At 34.1% G+C, this 13,711-nt stretch overlaps 2 protein-coding genes across 3 annotated transcripts; one reads left to right on the top strand and one right to left on the bottom strand.

Annotated features, from left to right (window-relative positions):
- Nucleotides 1–811: 811 nt before the first annotated feature.
- LOC112165226 lies at nt 812–4,122 on the bottom strand. 2 transcript variants are annotated; one of them, XM_024301714.2, is made up of 8 exons: nt 3,963–4,122; nt 3,796–3,876; nt 3,066–3,322; nt 2,898–2,985; nt 1,604–1,680; nt 1,434–1,502; nt 1,211–1,287; nt 812–1,106 (listed from the first exon to the last, which is right to left on the bottom strand). In XM_024301714.2, the coding sequence occupies exons 1-8, from the start codon at nt 4,038–4,040 to the stop codon at nt 1,006–1,008; spliced, it is 828 nt and encodes a 275-aa protein (XP_024157482.1). In that variant the 5' UTR covers nt 4,041–4,122; the 3' UTR covers nt 812–1,005. The 2 variants fall into 2 exon arrangements, with proteins under 2 accessions (XP_024157482.1, XP_024157539.1); XM_024301771.2 differs by having other exon boundaries at nt 815–1,106; nt 2,898–2,967.
- Nucleotides 4,123–7,828: 3,706 nt separating this feature from the next.
- LOC121050005 (probable AMP deaminase) lies at nt 7,829–11,086 on the top strand. Its single transcript, XM_040508584.1, has 8 exons — nt 7,829–7,928; nt 8,184–8,271; nt 8,396–8,487; nt 8,895–8,969; nt 9,436–9,497; nt 9,852–9,965; nt 10,392–10,477; nt 10,745–11,086. Exons 4-8 carry the CDS (start codon nt 8,939–8,941, stop codon nt 10,788–10,790), a joined length of 339 nt encoding a protein of 112 aa, XP_040364518.1. The 5' UTR covers nt 7,829–7,928; nt 8,184–8,271; nt 8,396–8,487; nt 8,895–8,938; the 3' UTR covers nt 10,791–11,086.
- The last annotated feature ends 2,625 nt before the right edge of the window (nt 11,087–13,711 follow it).

The following is a 13,711-nucleotide window of genomic DNA, read 5'->3' as shown; positions in this document are numbered from 1 at the left end:
CAGCCGCCTCATCAAGTACAACTATTGAACGGCATTTGGATTCTCATACATGTTGGACAAACTATCCATCATCCCCTTCAACGTAGTCTCCGTGATAACAAATCGCCTTACATTATTTGAAAGCGATAGTCGAATGGCTCCAAGGGCCATCCTATCCATCTCAACAAATTCTTCCTCCTTCATATCTTTTGGGAGCTTGCCCTCTAAAATCTTAGCAAGCTTCTTCATATTCAAGTAGTCCTCGATTTGTGACCTCCATAGGCTAAAGTCATTATCGTCGAACTTATCGACCCTCTTCTCAATGTCTTCTATGCTCATTGTTTCCACTCTAGAACCTAAGCTCTGATACCACTTTGTTAGGAATTTGACCTAAAATTCCTCTTGTGGAAGCAGACAAGTGCAAAACAATATTGATAAACGATCGAGAAAACAAATACAAACTTGTTAACGAGGTTCAGCAAAGAACTTTGCCTACGTCCCCGGGCTGCTTGGGTTTCACTATAGAAGAAGAAGAATACACGAACAAGAATACAAGAAGTTCTCACCAACTCTCAAGACCTCACTTGCTCTCTCTGTTTAATGCTTCAAAGACTTGATCTACTACTACAACCTATGCCCCTATTTATAGATATCTAACTAGACCCTATAAGACATTGGAAACCTATTCCCAATAGACATAGAAACCAGTACCAAGTAGGATTATGTAAGCAGGTAGGAAACAATCAAAATTCCTCTTTGATCAAGGATTAACAAATCCTTATCCTATGAGGAATCGGATCCACACCCAACAAGGTGGACATACCTTTAAACATCAGTATTAATCAAGCTCTTTTATCATATGAACTGAAATTTATTTTTTTCAACAGTTTTAAATAGATATAATACATATAATTCTGAATTTAACATTCAAAAAGATACAAATATACTGTAATTTGCAATAATCATGAATCACAACATCCCTCAAATGAAGAGTAAACTTGAGTGATTTGAATGTACGAACAGGAGCTACTTCAGCTTGGTATTGAAGTCAGAAAGTTGAAGAATCTGAATCCTAGGAATTGTAGCAGCTTCGTCTTTCTCTTTCTGTGTATTGTACCCCCAACCACCTAATCAAAAGTCGAATTAGTAACAAAATCCATTGAGTACCACTACAAAGCACATACGGCAATGATAACAAAGCAAGCTTAAGATTGTTTAAGAGGAATTTTACTTAGATACAAATTCCATCCATCCAATTCAGGTTCTGTGATAGCTTCCTTCAGAGTTGCGAGTCTATCCTCCACAAAGCTGGTCAGAGTTGCATTAATAATGTCAATCGATCAGAGAAACCAGGTCAGAGTATTAAACAGAAGGATGTCTAGCATAGAAATGCAAAAGTTTGTCAAAATCATCACATTAGAACATGTCAAATACTGAGCAGAGAAATATCTTACTGCAGCTTCAGCCCTTGATGTTCTGCTTTCTCTTGAAGCTGCTTCAGTATTTCTATCTTGTGGCTGCACCTGGAATTATAAGTGAGCAAAATTAACATATTATGGAAAGTAATCCATAGATTTTAGTTAAATATACCAAACACAAGCTAGCATCAAGTTAATGCACTAACCTAGCAACACCAAATATTCTTTCAGGCGGTATTGTATCTTTTGCAAATTCTTGTAGTATTACCTCAGCAAATGGGCTCTGCATGTAAAAGTAGAGAAAGTGAGGTTGCCGAACAATGACAATGTTGAAATAAGCTGTCAATATTACCTAATTAATTAGGATTATCAATATTTTGTAATCTATTAGGATATATTCTGTTTCTTATTATAATTAGATGTCATGTAGGTATGTATTTGTACCGAATTCATTACTTTCCTTCTTGTACAAAAGATGTATCTCTATATATACCTCCACAAGGAGAAGAATAAAACATGACAGTAATAATGTGATAGTTTTGTCAGACAAAGGGAAAAACTATAATCTAAAAAGAGACTCAAACAACTGCTCCTTCATTATGAATAAGTGAATGACAGAATACAGAACAAACAAAAATTTCTTTCCACAATCTCCACCTTTCAAAGTCTCAAGTTAAAACATATCAAAATCATTTTTACCTCTTTTGTTATCCTCTTTTATGAGGAAAAGTAAAACCACTAAAACAAAAAGCTTAATTGTTAAAATACCACTAAATTGTCAATTTATACTTTGAAATTGCAATTGCGAAAGTTAGCCTCCTAAATTTAATGAAAATTATCAATTTACACTCTGTTAATTCTAACGTTTTCCATCCAAATGTGAGGGATGTGCCCTGCACATGAGAGGTAATATGGTCATTTCATAATTGTTTTTTTTTTTTTAATTAAGAGCAATACATAAAAATGAAAAGTAATTTTTTTAGAGTGGAAATTTATGGCTTCCACCTTTTAATTAATTAAATTACATTATATGATTCCATTAAGAATAAAAAAATAAAAATTATCGAATTGATGTTGTCATTCACCAAGAAGATACTAATTTAATTAAAAAAGGGAGTTGAGATAATTTCAACATCAATCCAATTAAGTGCTAATTTTTAATATAACTATTTTATTAGGATAATATAATGTAATTTCATTGCAAATAAATTGCAAAGTGTGTGGGTTAATAATAGGTGGAAGGCCATAAATCTCCACATTAAATTTTTTCCATGTATATTTAATATCAATTAAAATAAATGTGTTGGGGCTCATCCCTCATATTTGAATGGAATATGTTAGAATTAACAAAGGGGGTGTAAATTGATAGTTTTCGCCAAGTTCAAGAGGTTAATTTTTGCAATTAGACGTTTGAAGTGTAGATTGACAATTATAATCAAGTTTCGGAAATATTTTGGAAATTATGCCAAAACAAAATGAATGCTTGTGTAAGATCCACACCTGTTTCCCAGTGACAATGTAAATGATTGAGGTTGCCGATTTAAGAGCATCAGCAACACCTGGATACAATCTGCAACCAAAGCCACTCCTACTCGATTATGCATGACAATAAACCAAAAGTATGCTAACCAAAAACCAATCCAACAAGACTTTGAATTTCCCTCTCACCTATTTGTACCAATCCAAGTTTTCAAGTCCTGAACCTTCCACTCATCCCTGACCTGGAAATATAATTTTACAAGAGCATCCTTATCCTCACCCCATTCCTTCAAAATCAGATTGCTCAACCCTGACCAATTCTCCACTATCCCTTCCACCGTGAGCCCTTCTGCAACTGATGACTTCCTTATAGAAGGAAGCCTCATTTCCAAAAGTAACCTCACAAGTAGAAGATTGTCATACCAGTTTTGCAGCACAGGTCGCACCTAATTCATCATTCATTGTTCCACATCAGATTCGTTAATAACATAGCAACATGGGTTTTTGTGTGACCAACATATCGAAAGTCATGAAAATATCGATAATTCGGGAAAAAAAATTTCGATAAAATATAAGATATTTTACCAAAATTGTGGATATACTTTTTGTTTTTCTAATCAAAGGACGTCAAATTTCAATGATGAAGACTAGGTATTACAAAAGAATTCATCAAATATTGGAGGGACATGCCCACTCCATGATACTTGCAACCGTGAAACTACTTATGAGCTATTGGAATCCCTATAAGGCTATAAACATGGGAAAAGAAAGAACTTGACACATAAGAAATTGTCATAGAGATGTCATCAATAAAAGTTGTATAATCAACTAAAAATCAAAAGATGTGATAAGTAATATTGGTGTTCGTCAAAAACAGAAATGTCAAGAAATTAAGGAGAATATTTTAGTCCTTGCTTACGATGCGGATTTGATCAACAACCCAATCCTCTAAACTTGAATCCACATCGTTGAATAGCGTTGGCCATATCACTTTAGCAGCCTACACATGCATTACCGTTCAATCAAATTAACCATCTTTCAAGTAAAAAACTTCGAACATTGGAATAATATAAACAGCAACACTACCTTGGCAGCAGTGGCATAGCTCTCTCCGCAGCTATCGCACAGAACTCCGTCGAAATCCAAAGCGTACAAATCCCCCATTTCTGCTCTGGTCTCTAGTCTCTGCTCTCTCTAATTAACTTCTATTTTCGACGTAGGCCTTTCAGTCAAGTCTAGGCACTTATTTATTCATGTGGAGGCCCCAATTGGATTTCGAGGAAGTTTAGTTGCAACTCGCAAGGACGCGTTTTGTGGAAAACATCACCTAGACGAGGACAAAGAAGAGGGTCAAGTGTAACAGTGACTGCCACTAGAGTGATCGAGAGTATAGTGGGGGGTTTGATCAGTGAAGTAAAATGCCACAATTTTTTGGATCGATGAATTTACTGGCAATAGTTTAAATATATTTAACGATCAGTAGATCACATTAAACTTTCTACATTTTGATTTTGCAAATTGCAAGCAGATTTCTTTGGTTTTATTTTTGTGCGCAACTTTTGGTGAAAGTTGTGGGGGGTTTGGTCAATGAAGTAAAATGCCAGAATTTTTTGGATGAATTTACTGGAAATAGTTTTAATATATTTAACGATCAGTAGATCACATTAAACTTTCTACATTTTGATTTTGCAAATTGCAAGCAGATTTCTTTGGTTTTATTTTTGTGCGCAACTTCTTGTGAAAATTGTGGGGGGTTTGGTCAATGAAGTAAAATGCCAGAATTTTTTGGATAAATTTACTGGCAATAGTTTTAATATATTCAACGATCAGAAGATCACATTAAATTTCTACATTTTGATTTTGCAAACTGGAAGAAGATTTTTATTTTATTTTATTTTATTTTTGTGCTTAATTTCTGGTGTAAATTGTTCTTCAAATCTTAATTGTTTCGGTATCATTTCAAACTTTATTCATGATAGAGTTTACATGAGTAAAACTTTATCTCGATTCATCAAGATGTTTATCATTAAATGTACTCATCATTGAAAAAACTTCAAGGCTACGTTTGGTTCACGGAAAGTAAGCATCAGGAAATGAAACCGTTCTTTTCTTGCGTTTGAGATACAAAAGCAAATGAAATACTTTTCTTAAGGAAGAGAAGATTAGGGGGAAAGTGGTTCCTTCCAAACACCAAAGGAATCACTTTTCCTCATTTTTTCCTTATATTTATTACTCACAACATATTATTTTATTCCATTAGTTACTAAATTTTCAACAACTTTCCTGATAGCTTTCTTAATATTACCAAACATCGGAATAGAAACTTCTTGGAAAATTTCATTTTCCTTCCGTTAGGAAAGATAAAAGAATGAGTTTTTTTTTTCGGTGAACAGGAAAAACTTTCTATCGTACGATCGAACCATGTCAGCTTGCCACATGGTCTGACGCCCCAATAAAAAATTGCCAAGTAGAAGTTTTTTTCACTACAAAAAAGAATTCAATTAGCTTCATCAGTTAGCGTCGGCATTAGAATGTCGTCGCCATTGATCAAAAATTTGCTACGGCAAAAGTGGCGTCGCAAAGAGAAAAATGATTTGCCACGGCATAGCGTCGCCGTCGCATAAATGTGCCTTAAATTGCTACGGCATATTCTTTCCGTCGCTAAATTTTTCTACTTTTAACTACGGTAGAACATGCCGTCGCGTAGTTTCATTTTATACTTTTTTTTTTTTGACTTTTGGGTGGGATATAGGCGGGATCTTGGTGCCAAAATTGAACATGTCGGGAAAGCTTTTTAGGTTTTTAGGGTCATAAACATGGTTCTCGTTCCCGCTTCCGCCATCTGCTATTTCCCGCTCACTCCATCCAATCCGGACAACGAAGTCAACCATAGCAATCTGCGAAGTCGACATCTACTAGTTCAGCTCCACCTCCTTCCTATTTTTATTCCTCTTTCTGCACATTTAATCCGTCGCTCAGACCCTAAACTCTAATGCCCAGAAATCAATCAGATCTGTCCCTCTCTCGCTTTGTGGACTGCATCTTGTCGATCTCCACTCTCAAAACAGGTCAGAAGCTCAAAGCTCACTTCTTTTCATGTTTTGGGAGCTAATCAAAACCAAGATTCGATTTGGCTTGGGTTTACTCCAGGGAATTGGTCTTTTATTTCAACAAATCAAATGGGATATTTGCTTTTCTGGGCTTTGCGCACTAACACAAATAGCGTATATGTATCTTTGGTTTGCATTGGAATATTTGGATATATAATCTAGATGATGCTGATATTTGCAGAGATTGTTCACTGTTGAAGAATTGGCTTTGTACAATGGGACTGATCAAAGTTTGCCCTCTTGTTAGGAATTCTGGGGTACCCTTTTGCTTTCTCTCTGTTCAGATGTGTATATGATTACTAATTGTCTGTGAACTTAGACTTGGTGATTCCTAGAAACTAATTCATGTTTTTTTATCAGAGTTGAAACATTGAGGTACAAAAGAGGGGACGGCGAATCAATCTGTGTTTGTTTTGGAAAAGGTATATAAAAGATTCTTGATCGATTTATAGCACCGATTAGAACGAGCTGAATCTCTTTACCTGGATAATGATTGATTGCTGAAATTTGAAATTGGTCAAAACGGAAGCTTCTGTTGTTTCTCTCTTTTGTTAATTCCTTATTCCCCCAAATTAATTCGATGAGTTTTCTCCTTTCTTTATGTTTCTCGTTCAACACATTCACAAAGAAAGGAAAAAAAAAAGGATTAAATTTCAGAGCCAATTTGGTGTCTCACCACATGTACACACACTTGATGGATATTGGCTTCTGTTCTTGGATAGTACAAAGCTTTGAATACTGATAAACTTGGCCTTTGTTGAGATTGTGATTTGTAAATGCGTGTGCTCTCATGTACTCACTTTGATTTCTATGGCTATTACATCTCTAATGCTAATCTGTTTATCACCAAAAAAACATGGAACATTTGAATTCTTTTTGGGCTTGGTTCCATAAAGAAGACATTTAAATTTTATCACATGGATTTTATCCATGATGAAAACTGTGGAGTTTATCAATTGTGTCTGGTTTGTAATTGAAACTATAGTACAGGAGGAGTGCATAGTTATTTCCATTATCAAAATTCTTTTAATTGCTGAAGTTTTCTTATTTAATGTCATGTGGTTGATAGAATTCCTTTTCCTCACAGGGCTTCTGCTATATTTGTTGGTGTATATGAACCTACAAAGCAGAAATTGTTGGTGTCACTCCCAGAAAATTTCAGTGCTTTAGTTCATTTGGTATGTTACCTAATTTTCCATATATGATTTTGTGTCATCATATTTGAGGAAGGTTTATTAGATAGCTACAATATCCATCAGACACGTATTATTAATTTTTTGTTTGTATAGTAATAATAGTAATAATAATTGCTTAAGTAGACTGATGGTTTGGTAGTAGAACTATCTTGCGTCACTTTACATCCACTTCTGATTGTAATAGTGATGGGTAATAGTAGGGAATAGTATAACTTTCAGTGTACAAGATCAGGCCATTGTTATTTTAACAGGTATTCAGACATCAATCAGACTGCAGGTGCTATTGGAGGTGCTGCTTCTTCTATTGTACGAGTGCCAACAGAGGTAGTTAATCTGACTTCTTTTTTTATTTTTATTTTTTATTTTAATATCGTCTGTTATTTATTTTTGGTGATTATTCAATATTTGGAGGTCTAACAGATCCATGTTATATTACTGATTTAGAGATCAATTTTCCATCTGGTAGAGAGGTCAAATTGCTATCTTTAAATTCTATTTGACAGTTGATTAATTCATAGCCAATTGAGAAACTGGACTGATTGCTTTGGGATAGAACCTCTTACTTCAACAAATATTTAGTATTTACTGAATGAAGTAACAGAGGAGAAGCATTAGTTTGTTGGATTTTTATCTGGTTGATAAAGATTAATTTTTGACAGTCCAACATGAGAATCTTGGTTACTGGAGGAGCTGGATTCATTGGTTCTCACCTGGTTGACAGATTAATGGAAAATGAAAAGAATGAGGTCAGTATTTGGTTTTTTTTTTCTTTCTTGTTTTTTTCTAAAATGCTTAGTATTAGTTTTCAGCTGATAGTGTTGAAGACCTTTTTGCAATTGTATATATATACTAGGGCAACTTCTTATAACAATAAGTACATAGATAAATTAAAATGGCTAGACCCCTCTTAACAATCAAAAATAAACTGACACTTGGTATGAAGCATGCATAGGATAAGTTTCTGAAGTCATGATATAACATTGTCTCCAATTTCTACTCAGGTTATTGTTGTTGATAACTACTTCACTGGCTCCAAGGACAATCTTAAAAAATGGATTGGTCATCCCAGATTTGAGCTTATTCGTCATGGTACATACACTTTGGTTTATTCATAATGTTCTTTCAAGTAGTTTTAGTTTACTTGTCAAGAGTCTTTGCAAAAGCATGTCTTGATTGGAATCATGATGTTGAATGCTTATTTTCCTTGTTATAGATGTCACTGAAACATTGTTGGTTGAGGTTGATCGGATATACCATCTTGCATGCCCAGCTTCTCCAATTTTCTACAAAAATAATCCTGTAAAGGTATGTATGTAGATGATTTAGATCATTAAACATCAAGATCTTACTATTAAAATAGACCAGCCATGTATCATCTTCCTGTCAAAGGTGATTCATATTGCCTATACCAAATACAGTTTGACGTTTTCATGAGTAAGATACATTTTTCCTTTAATCAGCAGTAATATTCAATTAACCGTGGCTTTTGTCAGTCATGTGATTGGAAATTTGCCATCCTTATCCCTGCAAAAGCTGTTTGATCATTTCACAATCTATTATATATGGTTTTCATGTATAAATATGTCATTGTTACTCTCCTTTTTCTCTTTTTCCTGTGCAATCATGTAAGTTCTTTCTTTACCTCCAACATAAAACTATCTGAAGTTTATGGTAAATCTCCAGACATCTAACATTTGCACTTTTTCCAACAGACAATAAAAACAAATGTGAGGGCAAGCGTGTTGCTGAGACCTTGATGTTTGACTATCATCGGCAACATGGGATAGGTATAATCTCATTTCTCTTTTCCTATTTCCTCCGACTAACTTTTGGTGTTTTTCTTTTCAATGGTGAAGTCGGTAAATGTTTTTCTCTTTATTGCTTGATGGATTTAATTGACTTTCTCTTTGACTTCCATTAATTGACTTTCTCTTTGACTTCCATTCACTGTGTGCTGTTTTTCTACAAAATGCATTATATAACTATGTTCATTCAAGTAACTATGTTGCATTTTTGCAATTGCTTTTTGCTTTAGCTTCTGGGCACAGTTTTTACTGCCTATGCTTTCTGTTTTCAAAAAAGGCTCAGGGAGATTTTCCTTAAGCAGGATAATCTTATCCAAGGTATAATTGTTTATTGGCTTACTTGCTCTTTTCATAGTTAAGTATTGGATTCTCAAGCCATGGCTTTTGAGATGTTATTTCTGTCAAGTCTTAGAGGCATTAATTTTCATGATTATCTTTTGTTGAATAGGCCGTTTCCTTGCTGAGCTGACAAAGCAAGTGTTTTCTGATCTTTCTGCCAGTAAATATCAGGTGCTTTCATGCTCTGCTACTTTTGTATAGGTTTTAGTGGTTTTATTTCCCTTTTTTTTAATCATCAATTATGAAGACTGATAGACTGCTAGTGTGGATTAACGCTCCAACTATTAATTAATTCATACATACTTTAATTTCCCAATCTGTTGGATGTAAATACTAGTGTTTATAATAATTTAGATATCTGGATCAAGTTTAGGTTTCTGAATGATCCTTCCTTGCCTCTCTGAATGTTCATTGATATGGAACAAATGACCACTCCCTCTCCATTCCTTCTTGTTTGTTTGTCTTTCGTATTTCTCTGCATGTCCAGATTGGCTCCTTGCCTGATGCTCTGTTTTTATACTGCAGATGGCTGAGCAAAGAATAACAAAATATGGCAAGAAGCAAAGTGAGTGGGACCAAATGGCTAGTTGGATAGTGAACAATGAATTGTACAGTGAGAATGTTGTATGGTTGATACAGGTAAATGCAAGATTACCTTTCAGAAATAGGTCATATGAATTTGGGGGTTCTAGTAACAATGTTAGATTCACGTCACTGTATTTGAACTGTGGTTATTATAGTACAACTGCTGTATGTACGATGCCTTTTATATTTCTCAATTGTACTTGTGTAATCTCTTATGTTAGACATCTTACCTGTCAGATTGTCAAACTAGCTAGTTAATTAAGTGCTCAATCTAAAGATTGTCTACTTATGTATATTCCAAGTTCGAAAACATATCTTTTTTCTTGTCTGGACATTATTCCGCCATTTTAAAAGAAAAACCTTAGTTATGACTCTTCATCACATCTTGGTGTTTTTGATTTTGATGAAGATACTTAACCAATTTGGTTTTTCCATACATATGACTTTGCCTAAATTATTTTTTATTGTTTTTGGTTACAGGTTCTTTGCATTATAATCTCTGTGTTCGATCTGTGGCATTTGTCTTCCTCTTACCATAAGCTCTATCTACTGTGTTTTGATTCCAGGTAAGGCTCCTTTTTTCATTATATTGTTGTCAATGACAATATTTGGTTGTAAATGTAGTGGAAAGTTATGCCCTTGATCTTTCTCTGTTGATATAAAATCTATGACAGGAATTCTATAATTCTTATTATTATTTTTATTACTCAATGTCTTCTCCAAAGTAATGAGGCTCCCTTATTGTGCATGTGTTTTATGAATTTGCATATACCTGTGCACATTGGATTAATTAGATGTTAATCTAATATACATACTGTATCATTATGTGATAGGTTCAAGATGCATCCAGTGGCCATGAAATTAGAAGGGAGTCCATAGGAGGAGGAGTTCATCCAGATTCAACTAGTGATCAAGAAATTGAGCACGCTCCAGTACTCACCAAGCCCTCTAGTTAATGATAAATAGTATTGTGGTCAAGTCTGCTTTTGAACAATATTAAGCTTGGGAATGTTTCTTCCAGAGTTTCAGTTATCTAGTATGGTAGATTCTTAGTAGATTCTTATAATTATGAAAGACTCTGGTTTGTTTGGTTAATTTCAATTTGTACTTGGTAATGAAATATAACTTGGCACTTATCAGTTGTGAGATAGCTATGAATGAAAGGATTATTTTGGTGCTTTATATTGTTTTACTATATCTTTTGATTGTGTGTAAAATGGCAGAAAAAATTGGGTGTTCAATTGGTTGTCGCTAAAGCTTCATATGGACAATATTTGAGGTGGCGACGGCAATGACGCCGTCGCAATTAATTTCACTTGGGGTGGAGGGAAAATTTCATTAAAAAAAAAAATTAGTTTATTGCAAGCGATGGCATCTGCTGTAGCAAATAGGTTACTTGCGACGGCGTTTTCAGTCGCTACATGCCGTTGCCAAATAAGCGACCAAATCATTGCTACGCTTGTTGCCGTCGCTAAATACGGTTGCGACGGCATTTTGCCGTAGCCATGAGCAATGGCGACGCCACCAACGACAACGGCGTAATTGCCGTCGCCTAGCCGTCGCCATTGGTCTTTTGCGACGGCAAACATACTTTCCACGACGGCACAAAGCCGTGGCCAAATGAATTTTTTTTTGTAGTGTTTACAGCTCAAACTATCTATTTCTATTGCAGTTAACCGATGCAAACCTTAGGTGGTGTTCGGCAACATTTTCATGTCTGTGTTTTCATTTTTGAAAATGTAAATATGGTGAAAATGCGTTCGGCGACCTATTTCTCAAAACATGAAAAATATAATTTTTTTTTTCAACTTTTGCTCGGAGAAACTAAAAAAAAAAACACACAATTCTGCATTTTCACTTTTTTCTTCACCTAGTAGAAAATATGGACAATTTTTTTTTTTTTTGCAATAAACTACCAAACACATTTTCAAATTTGAAAAATACAATCTTGTTTATTTCATTTTGTTTTTAAAAATCATTTTTAGAAATTATTTTTGAAAACGTTACTGAACATGCCCTTAAAGTTTTCAACTTTCTTCAAGTTTCGGTGTCTTTTTACCCTAAACACGTGAAAGTTCCAAACTTTTGTTGAAATTTTTTTTTCCTTTGTACTTAATCACTGTAAGTGTACTTTTCCATCATTTGTTCAAATTTTTGTTTCCTTTTTCCTTGAAGACTTAGCTTTGTTCAAAGTCTTTCCTTGCAGACTTAGCTTTGTTCAAAGTCTTATTTCCTTGATCTGCCTTTATATTTTGGCTAATTTGTTGTTGCCATTTGTTATTTTCAATAGCCAGATCAAGTGGGATCCTACTGTGCAACCAGTATTCTACTTAATCAATCAAGTAAAGAAAAAGGTAAATCTTTGTTAACCTCTACATACATGTTTAGAATTCAGATGCTGCATGTCAAATAAAGATGCTAATAGTTATGAGCTTACCTAAATGTATCGATCGAATCACGCTTAGTGTCCTCTTAAATATAACTTAGATCCTTATCAACATCTCCATCATCATCAAAAATAGTCTGCTGCCAATAAATATAACACGAACAATTCTTAGGTTCACCCTTAGGGTGAATGAGCATATTCACCCTCATTGTCGATTAATGCATAATAACTTTATAATTTTCTAATCCAATCATTCATGTTGTATAACGTAATACAAAGATTAGCTTTGTAAAAAATCAATCAAATTGAAGACCTTTCAGTTATTCATTTCTATGAAATACATGGATGGTTCATCATAATAGTAGTAGGTGTTGTTAGAACCATCCATTTGTTTGATTCAGTCAGATAATTAAACGATTTCTGATTCGATTGATTTTTTACAGAGATGATCTTTAAAGGCTAATTTAAGATATGGACCATTGGATTATAAATTTATTAAATAAAAATATGTTAACCGACAATAAGGGTGAATATGCTCATTCACCCTAGGGCTGAACCTAAGAATTGTTCATATAACACTACTCCATATAGCTAGTAACTTTTTTTAATTTCTTTAGCCGGAGATGTTTTGCTGAGACTATTGCTATTTTGGATGCTCTTTTTTATCATCACCTTTCTTCATCTCCTTTGTGTTTGTTCTTCTAAGGTGAAAACCAGTGGCGGAGCCAGAAATTTAAATTTACTAGGGCACGAAAAGAAAGTAATAATTTAAAAATAAAAAATCCTTTAAAATAACTCTAATGAGCTGTTTATACTAGATGATTTCACAACATGATTAATTTTCTCTTCAAGTATTTTAACATTTTTGTTAAAAAAAAAAAATTTAAAATTGACAAAAGAATTAGCTGGGAATTGTTATTGATGTTAATAAAATATATATTTTTTAATAATTTTGGTATTGGACATAACAATTTATATGTAAAAAGAAAAATTAATATATGTTTGATGTCAAGAGTGTTTATAATATTATTAGATTATCAAAAGTTCAAAACTTGGGTCCAAAAGGGACAACTGGTCTGCACTTCTTTCTTTCGTTTGAAAGAAAAAGAAGAAACCCATGAACCATGGGAATGGAACCCACAACCACAAATTTCAGAGCTTTCTGCTCTACCAACTGAACTGTACCTTTATTCATTTGCTTATCTAGTTAATATATAACATGTACGTTTTGAAAATCAAAACTGGGGCACGTGACCCAGTGTGCCCCTATCTCCCTCCGCCTTTGGTGAATACAATTGAGCATTTATTGTTTACATGTCCGTAGGTTGTTTGTGCTTGTTTTGCACATCCGATGAGTTATAGGGTGACTTTACAATCCATTGCTACTTTTTTATCATCACATTTCTTCATCTCC

Source organism: Rosa chinensis, chromosome 1 (assembly GCF_002994745.2).
Source record: "Rosa chinensis cultivar Old Blush chromosome 1, RchiOBHm-V2, whole genome shotgun sequence".
NCBI lineage: Eukaryota > Viridiplantae > Streptophyta > Magnoliopsida > Rosales > Rosaceae > Rosa > Rosa chinensis.
Note: the sequence above shows the minus strand (reverse complement) of the source record. Positions and strands in the feature narration are given on the sequence as shown.